The following is a 20,505-nucleotide window of genomic DNA, read 5'->3' on the forward strand; positions in this document are numbered from 1 at the left end:
GTGGCTATTGGAAGAACGAGGAGGAGAGCAAGACAACAGCTCTAGATAAGCAGCTTCCTGATAAATTTGGGGGCAGTTACAAAACGTTGGCCAAATAATTAGTGGTGAAGGTGCTATTTCCCGGCTCCAGCCCAGAGCAATGCAGCTCTTTTGCCAAGGCGGGGAGCCTAGAGATCAAAGCGATTCTTAACTGTTAAGACTTGGGGGCAGGGTGGAGGGATTGTCAATGAGTTCTTCCTGGGGGACAACTGACATAATCAGACAGGTCATGCAGGAGTGTCTGAAGTAAAGCCTTCCCAAGCTTCCAGGAGAGACGGTAGGCTTTAAGGAAGATAGACCTCAGTATTGGTTTTTGGTTTAAGATCTGTCTCTGAAATGTGTTGGTATTAATTAAAAATACACGGCATTAAGAAGGATGTGTGGTCACTGGATACCACTGGCCATAGCTCTCGAGGAGAAGAAATGCTCATACTGAACCTAAGACATGCCTCCTTAGGTAATCACAGTTAGTATTCAGGGATGGCAGCCTAAGTCCCAGTCTCGATTCCATTCTGAGATTATGGCTTGAGAAAGAGACAAGAAAGGGCCAGAGATCTAGTCACAGTTAGCAGGGAACAACTAGCAGAAACTCATTGGAGCAGAGGCAACATCAAAGCCACCTTCCCCCACTTGGGACGAATTACCACTGGGGAGTGGGGGAAAGAATGAGCTTGTGTAAGGCGCAATATAAGTTGCACCACTTGGCCTTCTGTAGGATTCAAGGCCTTAGGGAGTCTTATGTTTCATTTTTAAATCTGCATAAAATCTTGCCATTAAAATGCTAAATGTGGCTAAAAATGGGATGAATTTGGTTTTTAAAAGCATCTTTTTTTGAAAAGATGCAATTGAAAATGATGAATTATGATTTAGTCGGGATGATCCACCCATAGAATACCACTGGTTTTGTTGACTTAACAGATTCTGCAAATGAGAAACTTGTTTTATCTTTTTTGCAGGTATTTCCCAAAGAGAGTGCCTGTAAGGAAGCATTAATGATACACCTTAAAAAATTTCTCTTAGTGAGGCTACGTCTTCACTACCCGCTGTATCGGCCGGTAGCAATCGATTGCTCGGGGATCGATATATCGCGTCTCATCTAGACGTGATATATCGGTCCCCAACGCGCTTATATCGATTCCGGAACTCCAGCAACCCAAACGGAGTTGCGGAGTCGACATGGGGCGCCGCGGACATCGATCCCGTGCCGTGAGGACGGTGAGTAATTCGATCTTCGACTTCAGCTACGTTATTCACGTAGCTGAAGTTGCGTATCTGAGATCGATTTTCCTCCATAGTGTAGACCAGCCCTAAGATACTCTAAGCACTATGTATGTGGTTGACTGGAAGATGAAAAGGGGGATAGAAGAAGGATGCAAACAGAGTTCTAGCTGCAGGCCATGGAGTGGTATTACTTTGAATGCTGGACATTTACAAAGGGTTTAAGAGATTTTAAATGTCACTCGCTCTCCATGAAGTGAATGCTTTTTTCCCATCTAAACATGCAGGAACTTAGGCCATGTCTACATCTAAAATTTTGCAGCGCTGGTTGTTACAGCTGTATTAGTACAGCTGTATAGGGCCAGCGCTGCAGAGTGGCCACACTTACAGCAACCAGCGCTGCAAGTGGTGTTAGATGTGGCCACACTGCAGCGCTGTTGGGCGGCTTCAAGGGGGGTTCCGGGACGAGAGAGCAAACCGGGAAAGGAAACCAGCTTCGCCGCGGTTTGCTCTCTCGGTCCCGGAGCCACCCAGCAAACCGCAGGGAAGGAGACCTGCTTGCTCGGGGTTCCGGGACCGAGAGAGCAAACCGGGAACGCCGCGGTTTGCTCTCTCGGTCCCGGAGCCAGCCAGCAAACCGCAGGGAAGGAGACCTGCTTGCTCGGGGTTCCGGGACCGAGAGAGCAAACCGGGAACGCCGCGGTTTGCTCTCTCGGTCCCGGAGCCACCCAGCAAACCGCAGGGAAGGAGACCTGCTTGCTCGGGGTTCCGGGACCGAGAGAGCAAACCGGGAACGCCGCGGTTTGCTCTCTCGGTCCCGGAGCCAGCCAGCAAACCGCAGGGAAGGAGACCTGCTTGCTCGGGGTTCCGGGACCGAGAGAGCAAACCGGGAACGCCGCGGTTTGCTCTCGCGTTCCCGGAGCCACCCAGCAAACCGCAGGGAAGGAGACCTGCTTGCTCGGGGTTCCGGGACCGAGAGAGCAAACCGCGGCGAAGCTGGTTTCCTTTCCCGGTTTGCTCTCTCGGTCCCGGAACCCCGAGCAAGCAGGTCTCCTTCCCTGCGGTTTGCTGGGTGGCTCCGGGACCGAGAGAGCAAACCGCGGCGTTCCCGGTTTGCTCTCTCGGTCCCGGAACCCAGAGCAAGCAGGTCTCCTTCCCTGCGGTTTGCTGGGTGGCTCCGGGAACGCGAGAGCAAACCGCGGCGAAGCTGGTCTCCTTTCCCGGTTTGCTCTCTCGGTCCCGGAACCCCGAGCAAGCAGGTCTCCTTCCCTGCGGTTTGCTGGGTGGCTCCGGGACCGAGAGAGCAAACCGGGAAAGGAAACCAGCTTGATTACCAGAGGCTTCCTCCTTCCACGGAGGTCAAGAAAAGCGCTGGTAACTGTCTACATTGGATTACCAGCGCTGGATCACCAGCGCTGGATCCTCTACACCCGAGACAAAACGGGAGTACGGCCAGCGCTGCAAACAGGGAGTTGCAGCGCTGGTGGTGCCCTGCAGATGTGTACACCTTCAAAGTTGCAGCGCTGTAACTCCCTCACTAGCACTGCAACTTTCTGATGTAGACAAGCCCTTAGTGTGTCTGTGCTGCAGCTGGGAGCATGCTTCTCAGCTCAGGCAGACAGTTTCACAGTAGCTCTGCTTGAGATAGTTCATTAAAAGCAGCATTGTAGCTAGGTGTAGCACAGATAGCTTGGACTTGCTTGAGTATAAACCCTCCCGTACCCTCTGGGTACATACTTGGACAGCTACCCTGAGCTGCCACTTACGTTACCCTAGCTACACTGCTATGTTTAGTGCACTAGTTTGAACTAAGAAAAGCACTCCCAGCTGCAGTGCTAGTGCCTGTCCGGTGCTGAAAGTTTTTCTAATTTGGTGGCAACTGTTTAACAACTCTGTTTTTTATGCTGACTTGCAGCAGTTTCTTAAAATATGATTTTTAACTTCTGTGGATATGAATGGAAAATGTAACACTACTGCTTAGAATATTCTAGCCTCCCCATACCTACCCTTTCTGAACAAGAGACTACACAAACCTCTTGGCAACTCAGTGATATCCTTATGAAGTTTCTCTGTGTTCTTTTGAGACTTAATGGTACTATCGTCTGAGTGAAAGAATTTATTGGCATGTTGAATTTTTTATTCTGGTAAGCTTTGCAACAATGAATGGAATTCCTCATTGAATGAGGAGGGAGTACTAAAACTATTTGCTAAAGGCCAATTGATAGCTCTTTGGTGTAATCAGAAATTGCTGGACCTTTGGATCATCTCAAATCTCTTTTTGTGAGCCCTGGCTTGTAAAAGATGGAGATGAATGAATATTCACTGGCTTTTGCAAAGTATTGCTAAGGTTCACACCAGTAGAAGCCAGGACCTAGAAAGGAATCGTCATGTAAGATATCTTTAGTTTTGCTTATGGAGGTGTTTTGAAAATGGTGTGTAAAGTAGTGCGTAGGTGACTGAAATCCATTGCTTGCTGCCTTGAAGGATTCATGCCGTTAGTTGCATATTAGACCTCTGTTTGCTGGAAGAGGATGTGAAAGACTGGTATCAGAGCACCATTCAAAGTGAGAGATACTAAATTAAGTTGACCTTTCTCTTTTTATCTACTTTGAAAAAGCTTAACTTCAGTGCTTCATCTTCCATTAAAGGTTGCCCACTGACCATGTTGTTACATTACATGTATACACGTTTCTCAAGTGATCATTCGTGTATTTACATAGGTAAAATTTTATCAGATAAAATGGAGTTTACAAAAGATTCTAACGTATTGAGATCTCATTGATAGGTTCAAAAGAACTTAAATAAAGTTGTAGGCTTCAAGGTACATTCAATAAGGTAAATATTTCCTTTATGTATTAGGTAGATGGGATTTGAAAGCCTACTTACACTGCATATCAAACCGCTGACTTATTTCCTTGTTTCTTATGTGTTCCAGGGTTTCGCAAAAATGATGAAATGAAGGCTATGGAAGTATTACCAATTTTAAAGGAAAAAGTTGCCTATCTTTCAGGTAAAGTCTTACTCTTACTAACATGCATTGTATTTTTAGTTGAAGTGTTTGACAGCCATAGAAAAAACCCACTAGTTTGCATGTCCACAAAATACCAGGTAAAACTGCCTACCAATGTTACAAATATTTGTATGTCTCAATACCTGTACAGTAAGAACTATCGCATAATTTTTTGCCAATATTTATCTTTGTACAATGACGTGAAATTAAAGTATCACTGGCAACTTGTTTCCACAATAGATTACTTGCTTTTTCCACTTCACTCAAATTGCTTTTCCCTTCCTCTGTGTTTTCCCTGTCTTATGAGCCTTAAATTTGTTCTCTGCTTGGGAATGTGGTAAAATAACACAAGTGTGTTGGCCAGTTCATTGGGTTGTGTGTTTGACCTGTAAAGCCTTCGTCATCCCCTTCGTCGTTAGTTGACCAAGAGACAAAATTGACCAGCGTTGCATTGAGAGAAGCATGATTCTTTCCTCCTCTCTCCCCCTCCCGCCCCATGTCTCCAGTATACAATTGAAGTTCAGTACTGGCTAGTCTACAAACTGGTGGAAGGATTTAAAAGTGTGGTTTAGATTCAGAAAGACATCAGCTGTTTGGTGTTAACTTGCACATTGATAGGTAACCTTCCTTAAAGGAATGCTGACCATATTTTTTTAATGACCTACTCCTGTGAACTAGGCCATGGCTGTGACTTCATTCTGAGTTAAATACTTTAAAAGCTGTTGAGATTAAGAAGCAGCCCATAATCCGTAAATGACAAATCACTTGCAGAGGACAGTTGCAGTCTTGGTGGTGTGTTGTGGTTTTTTTTTTTGTTTTTGTTTTTTAGGTTAATTGTGTGTTAAAACTACAGAAAGGTCTTTATCTGTAAATATTCAGACACACAACAGTGCTTCAGATTGGGCTAGTTCTCATTGGCATTGTGTAGTGGCACCTAGCACAGTGATGCTGCTGTTTGCTTTTGAGAGTATGGATCATGGGACTTTGCTCTCCCTCTCCCCTGTTTTGTGTTTTTTCTCAAAATGCATTGCTTCATTGAAGCCCAGTAACTTGAGTCTTCCCCTAATAGGAAGGGATTTTTCTTATATTAAAACAGTGTACGCCAGTGGTGCATGTATTAATTACTGAAGGCTACTTAATTACCTTTGTCACCTTCCATTATTCACCTGCATACTATTTCCCCCAATGTTCAAGGAAAAATACTCTCTTGGGAGTAGGTTTCTGTCATGTGCCATAAACTTTTGTGGCATAGTGTAAATAGAATATTCGGGTGTCACTCTAGTGAGTTAGTGGGAACAACATGACTGCAAAACATTTTTCAGTCATATTCATCAAGAAAAAGGTAGAAAAAATGAGCAGCCCCCCTGCAGCTTCTAAGTGTTTGCTAGGTGGATATTGGGAATGGTACCTTACTGCTTTTCATAGTGGAGTAATGTTAATTTGGCTTATCTGAACCCAGAGAAAATGGAATGGTTCTGGAGAAGCTTGCTTAGTGTCACATGGGCACACCCATGTTTTTATGTTGGTGTAAATGTGAAAGGATATGCAACAAATCACAACTCATAGGATTCTAAATGTATTAAAGCAGCTATAAGAACTGCCCATTTCAGTACCCAGCAAATTCGTTGTACAACTAGATCTTCCCTCACTTGTCCATCAAGTCTCCCTTAAAGTTCAGGGATAGCAAATACAGTTAACACTTTTTCCCTCTAGTGACTGTTGCTTGAAGATACCTGTGCTTGTGTACTATTCTTAAGTATTGGTTAAATTTCTTCATTTTCTTCAAGATAAGGTATCGACTGTACACATGATCCCCTGCCCCCACACTGCAGTAAAGTAACATTATTGAGGTTGCTCAAGTCAAGTGCTCTAGGAAACACCAAAATTAAGGTTGCCTGAGCAACCTTAATGCGACCCACTTGTACATATGCAATAGGATAGTCTTTACATGTTCACATACTAATTTTTCCAGAAGAGTCCTGTCTCATTCAGTGCACAGGATGGATGAGGCTCACTGAATGAGCAGCTATTCAGTATTTTGTTTTTTCTCATCATTGTTTTCTCCTCATTGTTCAGTGTATGGCCCAGTTCTTATTGGGTATGTTTAATTGCACACCAAGCCTGGGTTCTGAGTTAGATTTGAGCTCAGGTCCCCCTTCTGTTCACACACCAATTGGTCTGGCTTCCAACTTCTGAACCAAATGAGGCGCGAGTCCTACAGACAAGTATCCTTGACAATACAATGCTGACTCATCCGCAGACCTTTGTGGCACCCTGTTCCCCCTCCAAAATTGACACTTTGTACCCTGTTTCCATTCTCTTTTTCCTCCCACCTCCGGCTTGTCATTGTAGTCCTATTCTCCTCATCTAGATAGTTTGTCTTCACTCCTCAGGCTTCTCATCTCAGTTCTTCTCCTTGCCCACCCAGTCTTCCCATCTTGGTTCAGTCTCTCTTCCCTGCCCAGTCTCAAGTCATCTCCACCCACATTCTCCTACCCTAAAAGGCTCCCCGTCCCATTCTTCTTTCTTCAGCTGTACAGTCTGTTGTCCTTAACCCCACCCTGCTGACACTTTGTCACATCTCTTTGCCCAGCCAATCCTAGTGCCAGCTGTTCTCCCCCACCCCCCTAGCATCTCATCTGGGGGGATCTCAGTCCCTTACCCCACTCTCATTTTCCCTCCCCAACTCTAATCTTAGGCCTTGTCCACCTGGTCCTCACCTCCGTCCTTTAACTCCCAGTCCCAGGTCTCCTCTCCCACCTGCTGCGCCACACTCAATCTTGGTCTATTCTTTCTTTTCCTAGTCTTATTTCCTCTTGTCCCCCCCCCCCCCCGGTCTGTCTCTTGTCCCTTCCCTGTTCAGATCAGATGGCTTCCTGCTCCTCACTGAATAGTGCAAGCAGAGGGGTCATTGACAGTACAGGAGAGAAGGGTTTACCATTCAGTTCCAATGTCTGAATCGAGTATGGCCCCTTTAGCCCAAATTGCAGTTGCCAGGGAAAATCCTGCTCAGGCCTGGATTGGAGTATGCCTAGAGTGGACGGAATCTCCTGAGAACTTAGTGCTAAGCTCAGAGTTTCTACTGCACATGTGCGAACAGTAATTTTTCAAAGGCTTATAACTTGTGGGTGGATTTTCACAAAGATGGCAAAAAGTATATCCCTGACAAAGAGGCCACCCCCTTGCCAAATTTCAAGTCCCTGCTGAACAGTATGGGAGTGCTAGAGCTTCTCAAGAAAGAAGTCTGTTTCAGCATGGGCAAAATCATGGTTCCTCTCTGACCCTTCTAACTTGTTCTCACAAACGGAATAGTTTTGGCTGAAAACTTGAAACAAAACAAAACCACCAGCATGTAGCAGATACCCAGGCCAGAAAATTTCAGTCCAAATGGCCAAAGTTCAGCAAAGTTGTAAGCAACTGAAGACGGTCTTAAAATAGAACTATCAGACAACTTTAATACTAGACGGTGCTACCCACTCTGCCTGTGTGTTGATATGTGGATGCACTTAATCATTTACTGTAGAATGGTACTCTTTTGGTCTTCATGATAGCATAAACAAAACACCATGAGTGAGTGCTGAACGCTGAATCAGCATGATGTGTCAGACAGATCAAGTATTGAACTCATTCATAAAAATTTATGCCCTAACGTATCCCTCACAATTTAGAGACAGCCCAGTAAACTTCAGTGCAGATCCTGGCTCTCTGCTCTCTTTGCATTGCTCTGGTAACCATTAGGAGGGTTGCAATGGTCACATCTCTAGCTATGGGTCCATAGTCCATGGGAAACCTCCCAATGGTCATAGAGCCAGTATAGCTCACTCCTAAGCTTCCTCCTGCAGCCCCTGGTGAAGGCTGTCATGGAGAGAGGGTGTGGTTGGAACAGGCTATGAAATTGCTATCTGCTGGTCAAGTTCAGAGTAGCTTGAGGCTGCTCTATTCTCCCCTTGAACCAGGGCTGCCACAAACCCAGCCTGACCATCAGAGAACCATAACCACGAAATTGAGGCTTCTTTTCCACAGGAGCTTTTCTTGTAACTATTAGGTCGTTTGTTTTGTGAGTTGTATATTAACTCGCTGCTTTGATCTAGCTGAAGTATTTTGATTTAATTTGAATACTGTGTAATTATTTTCTTCCGAGTGTAGCGATGCATGTACTTTGATATGGGAGGGAAAGGACTGTTAACTTTTTACGTTTGACTGCTGCTGGCAAGATATAGATATAGTTGCATTTCTTACACTATTCTTAATACCATAAAAATAATGTCACTGGAGGTCCAGCAAAAGGAATCGGACAGCATCTCGGAAGCAATACTGCACTGACTACAAGGCAGAGTTAAAGTTTACACCGCACAGGTATCTGGGTGATCATTTTGTATACTATGCTTAGTTTAAAAGAAGTTTAAAAGAATTGTTTCTATGTCAAGCTTAAAGCTATAAAATTAGAAATGATAGAAATGAAGACATGCTGTTAATTTTAGTATATCAAGTGGTGCTCCATAATTTAATTTCATTGTCACTAGTAGGTGATCGGATATACAGTTGCAATCCATTCTTCAAGCAGAATTTGTTTTACTTTGTTCACAAAATTACGGAATAAAACCACTTGGATAAAAATGGGAGAGCTCAGAGGCAGAAGTGCTAGCCAATTATCTACATGTTTTATTGGTCCAGTCTCTTACACAGTGATACAAGGATTTCGCTTTTCCAGAGTGAACATGTGGATAAATTACTAACGAATTGACAGATTCAGCAGCTGCAGTTCAACACATGAATGTATAAGCCATTTAGCTCTTACTGTAATAGGTAATAAAACTCATTGTTTTGGAGTCATTTGCTTATAAAACCAAGTATATTCTGGGTAAGCCTCACATGTCACCATGAGTGTTAGATTTTATAAACTCAGGACTTGGAGTCTCTTACTAAAAGACAGTGACACAAATCTACAATGAAAGTCATCCCTACAATCCCAATTATTTTATTGCTAGGTGCACATTGTTTAGCCATCACAGTATGCTATTTCAGGGACGTTGTACTGCAGTGTTGAAGTCTAAAAATTATTTAAAGCATAGTCCTAATTTTTTTTTCTAGGCCTTGAATTTGTATTTCTATTAGGATGAGGATGCATCCTCACTTCAGAAAGTGTGACTTGATGCGGTTATCATATGCACTTGCTTAAAACTCTTTATTTCAAAAGCAACACCTTGATAGCTCCCAATAATATTTGAGTAGTTCAGCGGAGCTAACAGCATGTGGTGCTGTTCTTTCTTTATAGGATGATATTAACCATTGCTGAGTTTTTCATATTTAGTGCACAGATATGCAGAATAAAGCTCTCAATACAAAATGATGTAGTGTCCATGGGCTCTTCTAAGTAGGCACATGCTGGTGTAATATGACTACTTTAATTGACGTCATTTATATTAATAGCATATAGGCACTCAGATGGTGGGAATATGCTGAGATCTGTAATATTGTCTTTGGTTAAGACAACTCCCCACTCCTTCACGTTACTCTTTGCGGTTGCACAGTCAAATGAACAAGTTTCAGAGAACCGATGATTATCCGTAATTTGCTGTCAGTCATGGAATTGTAACTAACTGAAAAGCATGCAGTCGGGTAGCATGGTTTGTTTCTGTCAGTTTTTAGGCTTTGTCTACACTGGCACTTTCATTGCTAAAACTTTTGTCATGCAGGGTTGTGAAAAAACTCCCCTCTGAATGATGACGGTTTTAGCAATGAAAAGCACCGATGTGGACAGCACTTCATCATTGAGAGCCACACTCCTGGCAACGAAGCTACCACCCCTCTTAGGAGGTGGTTTTATTCTGATGCTGGGTGAGCTCTCTCGCGGCGTTGAAGAGTGGCCACACTGCACACCTTACAATAGTGCGGCTGCAGTGGCACTGCTGTGCCCTTGTAAGGTGCACAGTGTAGACATAGCCTGAGGGCATGGCTACACTTGCAGATGTAGAGCATTCTGAGTTAAACCTGCCTTAGTAGAGCACAATAGGGAAAGCGCTACAGTCTGTCCACACTGACAGCTGCAAGCAGACTGGCGTGGCCACATTTGCGGCACTTGTAGCAGCATTGGGAGCGGTGCATTGTGGGCAGCTATCCCACAAAGCACCTCTTCCCATTCTGATTCTGTGGTTTCTGGGAAGGGGGCAGGGGATGCGAGGCATTCTGGGTCCTATCCCAATGCCCAGTGATGCATTGGTTTGCATTCCAGCAATCCTTCTGCTTCTGTCCATGATTGACACCATCTTTCAACGTTTTTTGTACTGCGCACTCTGTCTTCCCTTTCGGTCTGCGGGAATGGAGCCCAAACTGCTGAGGAATATGCTGACGAGTCTCACCAGCACGTCACGTTTTGCAATTGAGTTTTACCTTAAGATTCAAAGTGACAGTGAGAACTCAGACAGTGATATCAACTCGTATAATGCATATGACACGAGATTGCTTGTGGCATTCACGAACATGCTCAGCACCGTGGAATGGTGCTTCTGGGCTCGGGAAACAAGCACAGAGTGGTGGGATCACATCGTCATGCAAGTCTGGGATGACAAGCGGTGGCTGCAGAACTTTTGGATTACAAAAGCCACTTTCATGGGACTGTTTGAGGAGCTTGCCCTCATTCTGCGGTGCAAGGACATGAGATTGATAGCTGCCCCAACGGTGGAGAAGTGGGTAGCTATTGCAGTCTGGAAGCTGGCAACTCCAGACAGCTACCGATCAGTCGCTAACCAGTTTGGAGTGGGGAAGTCAATCATTGGAATCATATTGATGCAAGTTTGAAGGGCAGTTAGTCACATCCTGCTCAGAAGAACCGTGACTCTGGGTAACGTACATGACATTGTGGCTGGCTTTGCACAAATGAGTTTCCCTAACTGTGGAAGGGCGATAGATGGGACGTATATTCCAATTCTGGCACCATCCCACCTAGCCTCTGAGTACATTAACTGGAAGGGCTGTCTCTGTATGGTTCTCCAGGCGCTTGTGTATCACCGTGGGCTTTTCGTTGACTTTAACACAGGCTGGCCCAGAAAGGTGCATGTTGCACACACCTTTCAGAACGCTGGCCTGTCCAGGAAGCTGCAAGCCGGGACTTTTTTCCCAGACCAGAACATCACTGTGGGGGAAGTCGAAATGCTCATTGTGATCCTTGGAGACCCCGCTTACCCTTTGATGCTGTGGCTCATGAAACCCTGCACAGGGAGCCTTGACAGCAGCAAGGAGCAGTTCAACAACAGATCTGAACTGGTGCAGAATGACACTGGAGTTTGCTTTTGACCGTTTAAAGGGCCACTGGCGCTCTCTGTATGGGAAGCTGGACCTGGCCTATAACAGCATCCCCGTGGTTATATCCGCGTGCTGTACCCTCCATAACAGGGTGAAAGATTCACTCAGGCATGGAACTTGGAGGTTCAACACCTGGAGGCTGAATTTGAACAATCAGAGAGCAGGGCTATTAGAAGGGCCCAGCGTGGGGCTCCAAGGATTAGAAATGCCTTGAGGGAGCAATTTGAGGCTGAAAGCCACCAGTAATGTCTGGTGCCACGCACAGGAGTGAAGTGCAGTGGTTCCAATGTTAGTAGGAATCTGCGTTTGCTACACTGAGTTGCAGTGCCTGCTGCTTTCCTAGGCTAAGGCATCTTTTACTTTATGCAGTAATAAAGAATGTTTTCAAAGCAAAAAAGTCTATTGAGAAGAAAATGCATTTATTGAAAAGAAACACAACTGCTTGGGAAACAGAAAGAGAGGGGGTGGGGTGGGGAACGGTACAATCACAGATTTGTGTATGTCCTTTGGTCATACTCAGCCTTTCTGTTTGGAATGCTGTGCAATGAGTGCTGCACTTCCGGATGGCTATGCTGCATGGTGATGGGGGTTGAGTGCAGAAGGTGAGGATCGTAGTTTTCAGGGCTGGGTGATGAAGCTGCAGGTGTTGGAGGCGCTGGTGGCAATAAGAACCTGGATGTTGGGGAATGTGGGTTGGAGGTGACATGGGAGCACAAGGGAAAGAGCTTTGGGACAAGGGCTGCAGGGGGGCGGGCGCGGTAGTGCTTTGCCTGCATGGCTACGAGCACCTGGATCGAGTCTGCTTGGCGCTCCATGATGCTTATCAGGCGCTCTGTGCTTTGGTGCCAGCGATCCTCATTCTGCTGGTGGACCCTCCTTTCACTCTTCTGCCACTCCTGCACCTCTTGATTTTCATTAAGGGAGTGCTGCATGACTTCATGCAGCATGTCCTCTTTGCTTCTATGTGGCCTCTTTCTGATGCTTTGCAGCCTCTTGGCCCGTGATAACATGGATGGCTGAGATCTCAAGGTTGCATCTGTAAAGGCAAAATGCAACACTTAACAGAGGCAGCCTTGTTCACACCAGACAGACCAATGATTCCCCCGTACTTAAAGAGAGCAAGCATAGTCTACACAATAGCATAATTTGCCCATCCCAAAGTGAGCACGCACAACCCACTGAAGCCTCAAAATGGTGAGTAAGCATAGGGTCAAGGGTGACTGATTTGTTCATGGCTGTACTGTCCTCTGGATTTCTGTACCTTGAGGAGAGCCAACAACTGCAGGGGGCCCCTATACTGGACAGTGTCCCCACATTTTCCACAGGAGTTCTTCCTGGAAGATATGTCGCTGCTGAGGGTGACCTGGGAAGCAAGGGAGGGTCGTCTTCTGCAATGCGGTTTCTGCCCTGGCTCATATGCAGCTTGCCTGTGTGCAGCAATGGTCCCTCCCCGCCCCCATGGCACAGTGGCGTGGACATGTTAGCCTGACTGGGACAAGGACCACAGTGGCTCTCCCACAAAACGTGCACAAGCTCATTGCCCAAGTTCTGGCTGAGACCTTTGAAGAGATCACTGAGACTGATGACCGCAATGTGAGAGAGCACATCAACGCCCTATTCCACGTCTAGGCATGCATGCAACCCTAACCCTCCTTGCCCCAAGAGCCTGCACTGAATAACTTCCTTCCCAAAATAAAAGCCGCTTACTGGGAATCTCCTCTGGTGTTTGTCCTTCCCCAAGTACTGGCCGCCGTGACTGGCTACCTTCCTCCTGGCTTGAGAACAGCTCCTGGCTGCATGCATCTAGGGATGCTGGGGTGTCTTCCTCCTCCTCCTCCTCAGCACCCTTGCTCCCGCTTTGCTGCTGCTCCTCCTCCTGCCTTGTTGGACTGGGCTCTGAAGTGTCCATGGTGGTACTCGGAGTGGAGCTGTGGTCACTGCCAAGTGTAGTGTCCAGCTCTTTGTAGAAATGGCAGGTCGCGGGGGCAGCACCGGAGTGGCAGTTTGCCTCGCGGGCTTTGCAGTAGGCATTCAGCAGCTCCTTTACTTTAACCCTGAACTGCAGAGCATCCCAGTCATGGCCCATTTCCATCATGTCCCTTGATATCTTCCTGAATGTATTGTAATTCCTATGTTTGAAGCGCAGCTGGGACTGAACAGCTTCCTTCCCCCCAAACACTGATGAGGCCCAGCACCTTGCCGTTGCTCCGTATTGCGGATTGCTTGGTGCATGGAGGCATGGTAACCTGGAAAGATTCCCTGAGAGCACTCCATGCCTGGCTGAGCAAACAGGAAGGGGATTTTCAAAATTCCCGGGGAATTTAAAGGGCGGGTCAGATGGTTGGTCACCTCAGGGCAGGGCAGTAGAGTTCAAACTGATGATCAGAGTGGCTAGAACAGGCATTGTGAGACACTTCAGGAAGCTGATCAGAGTGCATTAACAGACCAGGACGTCCACACTGGCGCCGCAGTGCTCCAGGGGAGGCGCATCAAATGTTGTTCCACTCGTCGAGGTAGAGTACCAGGAGCGCTCTACTTGTGGAGTCAGAGCACTCTATGTGCCTTGCCAGTGTGGATGGGTCATGAGTTAGAGCGCACTGGGCTGCTTTAATGTGCTCTGACTCGCAAGTGTAGCCATGCCCTAAGTGTGTCTTTTGGGAAATTTAAAAATTGGTTTTTGGCTTCAGAAGTATCAGTTTCACAAAGCCAGCTATCTTTAAATTCTCTGAGAAGCATGCATTAGGTGCTGATAACCTCCTCTCCCCCCATCAGTAAATACACCAAGCTGTGAGCAGTAGGTAAGGTTGTGTGGATGACTCACTGACATTCACATCCTGTGAGCTGCCAGGGGATCAGGCACATCATTGGCTTGCAGTGATGAAAATAGAGGAGCATGGTGTTGGTCGTCCTGACCCCAACAATTTGTTATTTAATTAAAATGGTCTTTTGACCTACAGCCTTGGATGGTTCTGTTTTAGAAAATTTTAAATCACATTTTCTTTCCAAGAGGATGTGCACACCTAGTAGGAGGCAGCCTTGGTTCTTTTCTAAGTGCAGTCTGATTGTAAACTCTCCAAGGCAGGGACTCTTGTTGGTTTGTTGTGTTGTATGGTATGCTTTTCGCACTTATCACAAATCTTGTTTTTCAGGTGGCAGAGATAAACGTGGAGGCCCCATTCTAACATTTCCAGCTCGCAGCAATCATGATAGAATACGACCAGAGGACCTTAGGAGACTAATATCATACCTAGCTTGTATCCCTAGGTAAGAGCTGATCACTTGTTAAGCTTTCAAACTTTACACTGTTGGTTAGTGAAACTGTTGGTTAGTGTTGCAGCATCTTTCCCAGTTATGAAATGAAATGGGTTAAGGAGTGATGCAAGTTCACTCCCCTCACTGTTTTTAAGGGCATGGCTACACTTGCAAATGTAGAGCACTGTGAGTTAAAGCAGCTGTCAGAGACCGCAGTAGGGAAAGCCCTGCACTGTGCCCACCCTGTCGAATTCAAGCGCACTGGCACGGCCACATTAGCAGCTCTTGCAGCAGCCACAGAAAGCAGTGCTTTGCAGTAGCTCTCCCAGCATGCAAGTGGCTGCAACATGCTTTTCCAATAGGGGGTGGGGTGAAGTGGAGTGTGGCAGGGAGTGTGTTCTGTGTATGTGGGGGGAGAGAGTGGGTTTTTGGGGGGCTGAGAGCATGCCAGCATGCTACTTGTAAGCAGACAGCAGCAGCCCCCCTTTCCCCCGCCCCTCTCTCTCTCACATAGCATTCCACAGTAATGGTTTGCTTTGTCCCAGAGAAGATAAGCAGGCTTTTCAGCCAAGGCATACCAAGCATTATGCTTCTCATGGAGGTGGATTACCAGGAGCGCTCCAACTACAGAGTCCAGGTGCTCTAAGTGCCTTGCCAATGTGGACGGGTTGTGAGTTAGGGCACCCGGGGCTGCTTTAGCGCTCTAATTTGCAAGTGTAGCCATGCCCTAAGCTGCTTAGAAAAAGACTTAACAACAAATTGGGCCTCCTATGGTATGTGGATTGCTGGCAGACTGGCTGCTGCATGTCAGCTGGAAGTAGCAGTGGTCTAGATGGTCATACAAGGGTGCTTGCATTCTGAAATAATGAGAAAATCACTCAAAAGACTTGTCAAAAGTAGGGAAAAAAGTTGATTTAAAAACCACGTTAGTACCTAGTATTGATAGCATTGAACACCTCGGCCGTCTCCTTGGGTTGACCATGATCTGTTAACACATTTTAGTGGTATTGAAGTCTACCTTAGTTGCTAACAGATCTTGAACTAACACAGTTACAATTAATTGACTAACTAAACTTGGTGATACAAGGCCTAAGAAGAAAGCAATATGTAAAACTATAAAGAAAACCTATTTGAATAATAACGTAGTATAGCATGGTAACTTGGACATCTTATATGCTGTGAAACACAACGAAAAAACACCTGCAAAAATACACAAATTGGAGCTAGTATTAGAGAAAAGTATCTGCCCCAACCTCTGCTTCAGTGCAAGACAGAATGGGTTCAAAGATGACTAATGTATGCCCTCTATTCTGGGTCCAGCTAAGGCCTGCCAACCCTGGTGTGAGTTAAATTAGCCCTAAGGCTGTTTTAATCACCTTCGCAATCTGACCTGAAGGAGTGGTTCTAATAGCTGAGACTAGCTGGAAGGCAGCAGTACAAAGCCACAAATCCTTCTTTTTGGCAAGGCCTCCTATGGCGCGGGTTCCAAGAAGGAATTGAGAAATAGTTTCTCCATCGAGGGCAGTCTTGTTAAACTAGTGTTATCCCCGATGGCTGAGCTGTCTGGCTGTACAGCACTTTTAAACTGCAAAGTGGTAAAAAGGAGCTGTCTGTTACAGACTGTAAGGGCTGGCTTATACAGAAACTGAAAACAGACCCCAAAAAGTGTTCATTAAAACTGATTTCTTTTCTTTTGGTGCAAGTTTGTGTAAACAAGCCACTGTAACTTATTATATGGTAGGGGGCTAAACAATCCTCCAACACATGCTGTTCCTAATGTCACCTGAGTCTTTTGGCAGAATCTCTGTATTATGCCACTCTTACCTGTTTTGAGTGGCTATTCCTTGTCTGTTACACAATATTTTTTGAATTTAGGGTAGTTCACGTGCTTTGCTATTGGTGTGTTTTAAGTGGTTTACACAATGGCAGGGGGTGCTGGAAACTGAATAGGTGTGCCAAAGCTATTAGCTTTAATGGACAAGAGATTTCACCCTACGCATCTGAATTCTCTCAAGGGAATGGAAAGGGGTTGGAGGCTTGTATTCATGAACATGTTCAGGGCTGGAAATGGCTGCCGGTGCTACACCTGAGTTGGGCTCCATGTGAGCAGAAGAGATCTGTTATCTTTGCCCCATCACCTGTCCCTTCCCAAAACAAGTTGTGAGAAAGCCAGAGACTCTCAGCAGGATTTGATAGGGAAGGGGCAAATTGGTACTGACTAGAGTTCCAAGGGAGTAAGCTGAAGCGGAAGATAGCTATTGCAGCCACTAAGTAGAAGGACCATTAAGGTACTAAAGGGGAGATTTTGTTGGAGAGGAAGGTCAGTTTTAGAGCCTTGGATCCATTGTCAGTTAATGGCAGGGGGCTCCCCTAGCCCTTGTAGCTGGGAGCAATGCCTTTCCTATTCAGGGTGGAGGAGGAGGAGGAACAAGTACAAAATAGAGGCCACGTCCAGACTACCCGCCGTATCGGCGGGTTAAAATCGATTGCTCGGGGATCGATATATCGCATCTAATCTAGATGCGATATATCAATCCCCGAGCACGGTTATATCGATTCCGGAACTCCATCAACCCCAACGGAGTTCTGGAATCGACACGGAGAGATGCGAACATCGATCCCGCGCCGTCTGGATGGGTGAGTAATCTGATCTTAGATATTCGACTTCAGCTACGTTATTCATGTAGCTGAAGTTGCGTATCTAAGATCGATTTCCCCACCCTAGTCTGGACCAGCCCAGAGAAGCAGTGACCTCCCCTGTTCCCTCCGTGTACTTACACCAGCAAGTGAAAGGCCACTGTGCTAGGATATATCTATTAAAATGGGTAACAATAGCAGTGCTTTAGGGTATAAGCAGATCTCTGGCTAAGCCTAAGCAGTATTGTCTTCTTTCAGCTATCACCCTAGTTAAAGTCCAACTGCATCATGGTTTTATCTTTTTCTGAGTAGACCACAGCCAGGGAACAACCACTGGATTAAGGTTTAGTTTTCAAAAATGAATTAGGAGCCAAGTTCCGTTGAAAGTCACTGGAGGTGCAGCAGGCGACCCGGCACAGCCTTGGCAACCCCCAGCACCGCGGGCTGTAGGTCGAGAGAGAACAGGGTCGCCACTCCAGCTGTATGAACTGTGAGGTGGCTAAAATAGACCCTGTCCCCCTACTCCCGCCGCTAGCTAGCTTCGGTGGCTGGATCCATATGGGTCTCCTGCAGGAAAACCAGAGTACCCCTAACCCTCCCACCCCCCGAAGGAAGGAGAGCACTTGGCACCTGCGGAGACCCACCCTACAGCCCTGGGTGTTCAATGTAACGAAGATGACCGGTGCCGTGAGGAGGGCTGGGAGGTGGATCCTCGCCGGCAGGGACGCTCACGGCCCCCATTGGGCCACGCAGCAAAACGTCACCCACCCTGTAAGTGAGCAAGGAGTCACGGAAACCGTGGACCCTCAGGTAGGCTGCAGCAGCCTGCTTCCCAGTTTTTTTACGCTCCCCCATGAGGGCCCTTGCGGCCTGGAGGATCTGATGAAAATCCCCTCCATCGCTGGAGTGAAAGCTCTACCTTGTTGCAGGAGCCACGGACATCTTCTAAAAACTCCCACAGCTCCTCTCTCAGCGTATTGAGGGGTGGGGTCGCTGATCTTTGGCTTTCCCCCAGTGGGGCCCCTGTCAAAGCCCTGTGGCCCACCGAGACAGGCAGGCAGGGGGCAGACCCCTGACGTGGCCCCCAATGGGCTGGTGCCACATGGCCTGCCTCGATCCCCGGTTCAGTGGTGGCGGCCTTGGGAAGATAGCAGCCCCTAGTGGGTCGGGACAGGGAAACACAAAGGCCGCTCTCTGGGGGGTCACCCTCTGGGAAGGGGAAGGAGACAGCCCCAGGGGCAGCAATAACATCATGGGAGGTGGAGGGGGCAGGGAAGGGGTCAGCATCAGAGGCAGGGCTGGGGTCAAGAATAAGGACAAGGAAAGTGGCGATAGTGAGACTGGGGGCCTGAGTTGCTGGGCCACTGGGGGGTGGCACCCACGGTTGGGCTCGGGGTCTGTGGGGTGGGAAGGGGGCCCTTGGCGATGCCAAGCTCATGCTCTAAGGTAGGTGCTATGGTCATGACATCCATAGGTGGAGAATCAGTGATTGGGGGCCCCCACCCGGGAAGGAGGTTGGCTGCCCTGCAACTACGAGGGATTCCCCTGGTGACTCAGGTCCCGGCTGCATGGCACTGGCCGTCACCTCAAGAGGCTTGGCGGGTGCTGGTGGGGTGCCATCTGTGGCTGAGTTAGTGGAAGAGTCCAGGGGTTCCTAGGAGGCGGCAGTGTAAATAGTAGTTTGCAGGAGGGAACATGGGGAAGCGGGAGCCAGAGTGAGGTTGCCCAGATTGAGGCCCGCTGGTAGAGGGTCGCCCTCCCCCCAGGTGACCAGGGTCAGACCTAGGGCTTCAATCTCTTTGTAGATGGAAGGGGGTCGCCTTCCCCCACTCTGAGGTTCTGTCCGCAAACACCCAAAGCGACGCCTGCCTTGGGGTTCGCAGGGGCTTCAGATGGTAAGGGGGCAAGAGTGGCTCCATCGGGGGCCTTCGTAGGAAGGGACTCTAGAGGAGGGGTGGTGGTACCCTTCGATGCTGCCACGTTTTCCCCAGCTGGCACTGGTGCATGGAACACATCCATGGGCAAAGTGGAAGGATCGGCATCGGTGCCCTCCTTTCTGGTCTTCCGGGGGCTTCCGCATCGGTGAAAAGGAGCAGAGCTCGAGCGTTCCATTTCCCCTGCACTAGGGCCCAGCCCTCCATGGCATCATCAGGGGGCTGGCTAGCAGGGGTTGGGTTGGGGGGCAGGGGCAATGACTAGGGGAGGTAGCAGTAGGGTGGCACGAGGGATGGAAGATTCCCCCTGGGGCAGGCCCTTTCCCGTGCCCAGCGGTATCCCGCCGCACCCTCCTCCACAAGTCCCGTCAGACTGCAAGCAGCGGAGGCAGAGCTCTCCCGCTAGTCTGGGCATGTTGGGGGAGGTACCCCTTGGGCCTGAATGCGAGCAATGGTGGGCTGAGAAGGAAGAGGGGCGACTCTGGGTGCCAGATAGCCAGGGGTGCTGGCGATGATGGGGCCAGTGCCCTACTGGGGCTTGGGGATCCCGGACTCTCCTCCTTGCCGGGCCAAGAGGCAGTCCCTCTGGACATGTCCTATCGCCTGGCGGACATAGCACCAGGCCTCCCCTGTAGAATAATGCACCCAGTAGCGGGCCCCCTGGTAGGGGACCAGGCAGGGACCCCTCGAGCGCCTCTCCTTCACGCGCCGCTGGCAACAGTTGAAGCTGCACCTGCCGGCGGAATGAGAGGACGTGATGGAGGGCAGGGTCTTTGCAGGCCAGTGGAAGAGGGCTGATAATGGAGATGGGTTTCCCCAGGGTAGAAAGGGCAGGCAACAGGGTGGCATTGGGAAGGAAGGGAGGGACAGAGGTCAGGAGTATGCGGACACCCAGGTCCTGTAGCAGCTCCAGGGGGATGAACACCCCCTCCCCGCGGCTCTTCTCTGCTGCCTTCTTGGTGGCGGCCTTCGGTGCTAGGAAGAGGACGACCTTTCTGTACATTTTGGAGGCTGCCATGATGGCTGTGGGCCCCACCACCCTTGCCAATGCCCCACGGAGGTCTCCACTTGGGGCGAAGCGGGCACCAGGAGGCAACAGATGATGTGCTTCCT

At 48.0% G+C, this 20,505-nt stretch overlaps 1 protein-coding gene across 1 annotated transcript in view; it reads left to right on the forward strand.

Annotated features, from left to right (window-relative positions):
• The window catches only part of TRIO (trio Rho guanine nucleotide exchange factor), a 458,240-nt gene that overhangs the window by 122,259 nt on the left and 315,476 nt on the right, over positions 1-20,505 (forward strand). Inside the window, 2 exon segments of the mRNA XM_030551719.1 lie at positions 4,193-4,267; positions 14,719-14,833. Of these exon segments, the coding sequence (XP_030407579.1) occupies positions 4,193-4,267; positions 14,719-14,833 (190 nt within the window).

Source organism: Gopherus evgoodei, chromosome 2 (genome assembly GCF_007399415.2).
Source record: "Gopherus evgoodei ecotype Sinaloan lineage chromosome 2, rGopEvg1_v1.p, whole genome shotgun sequence".
NCBI lineage: Eukaryota > Metazoa > Chordata > Testudines > Testudinidae > Gopherus > Gopherus evgoodei.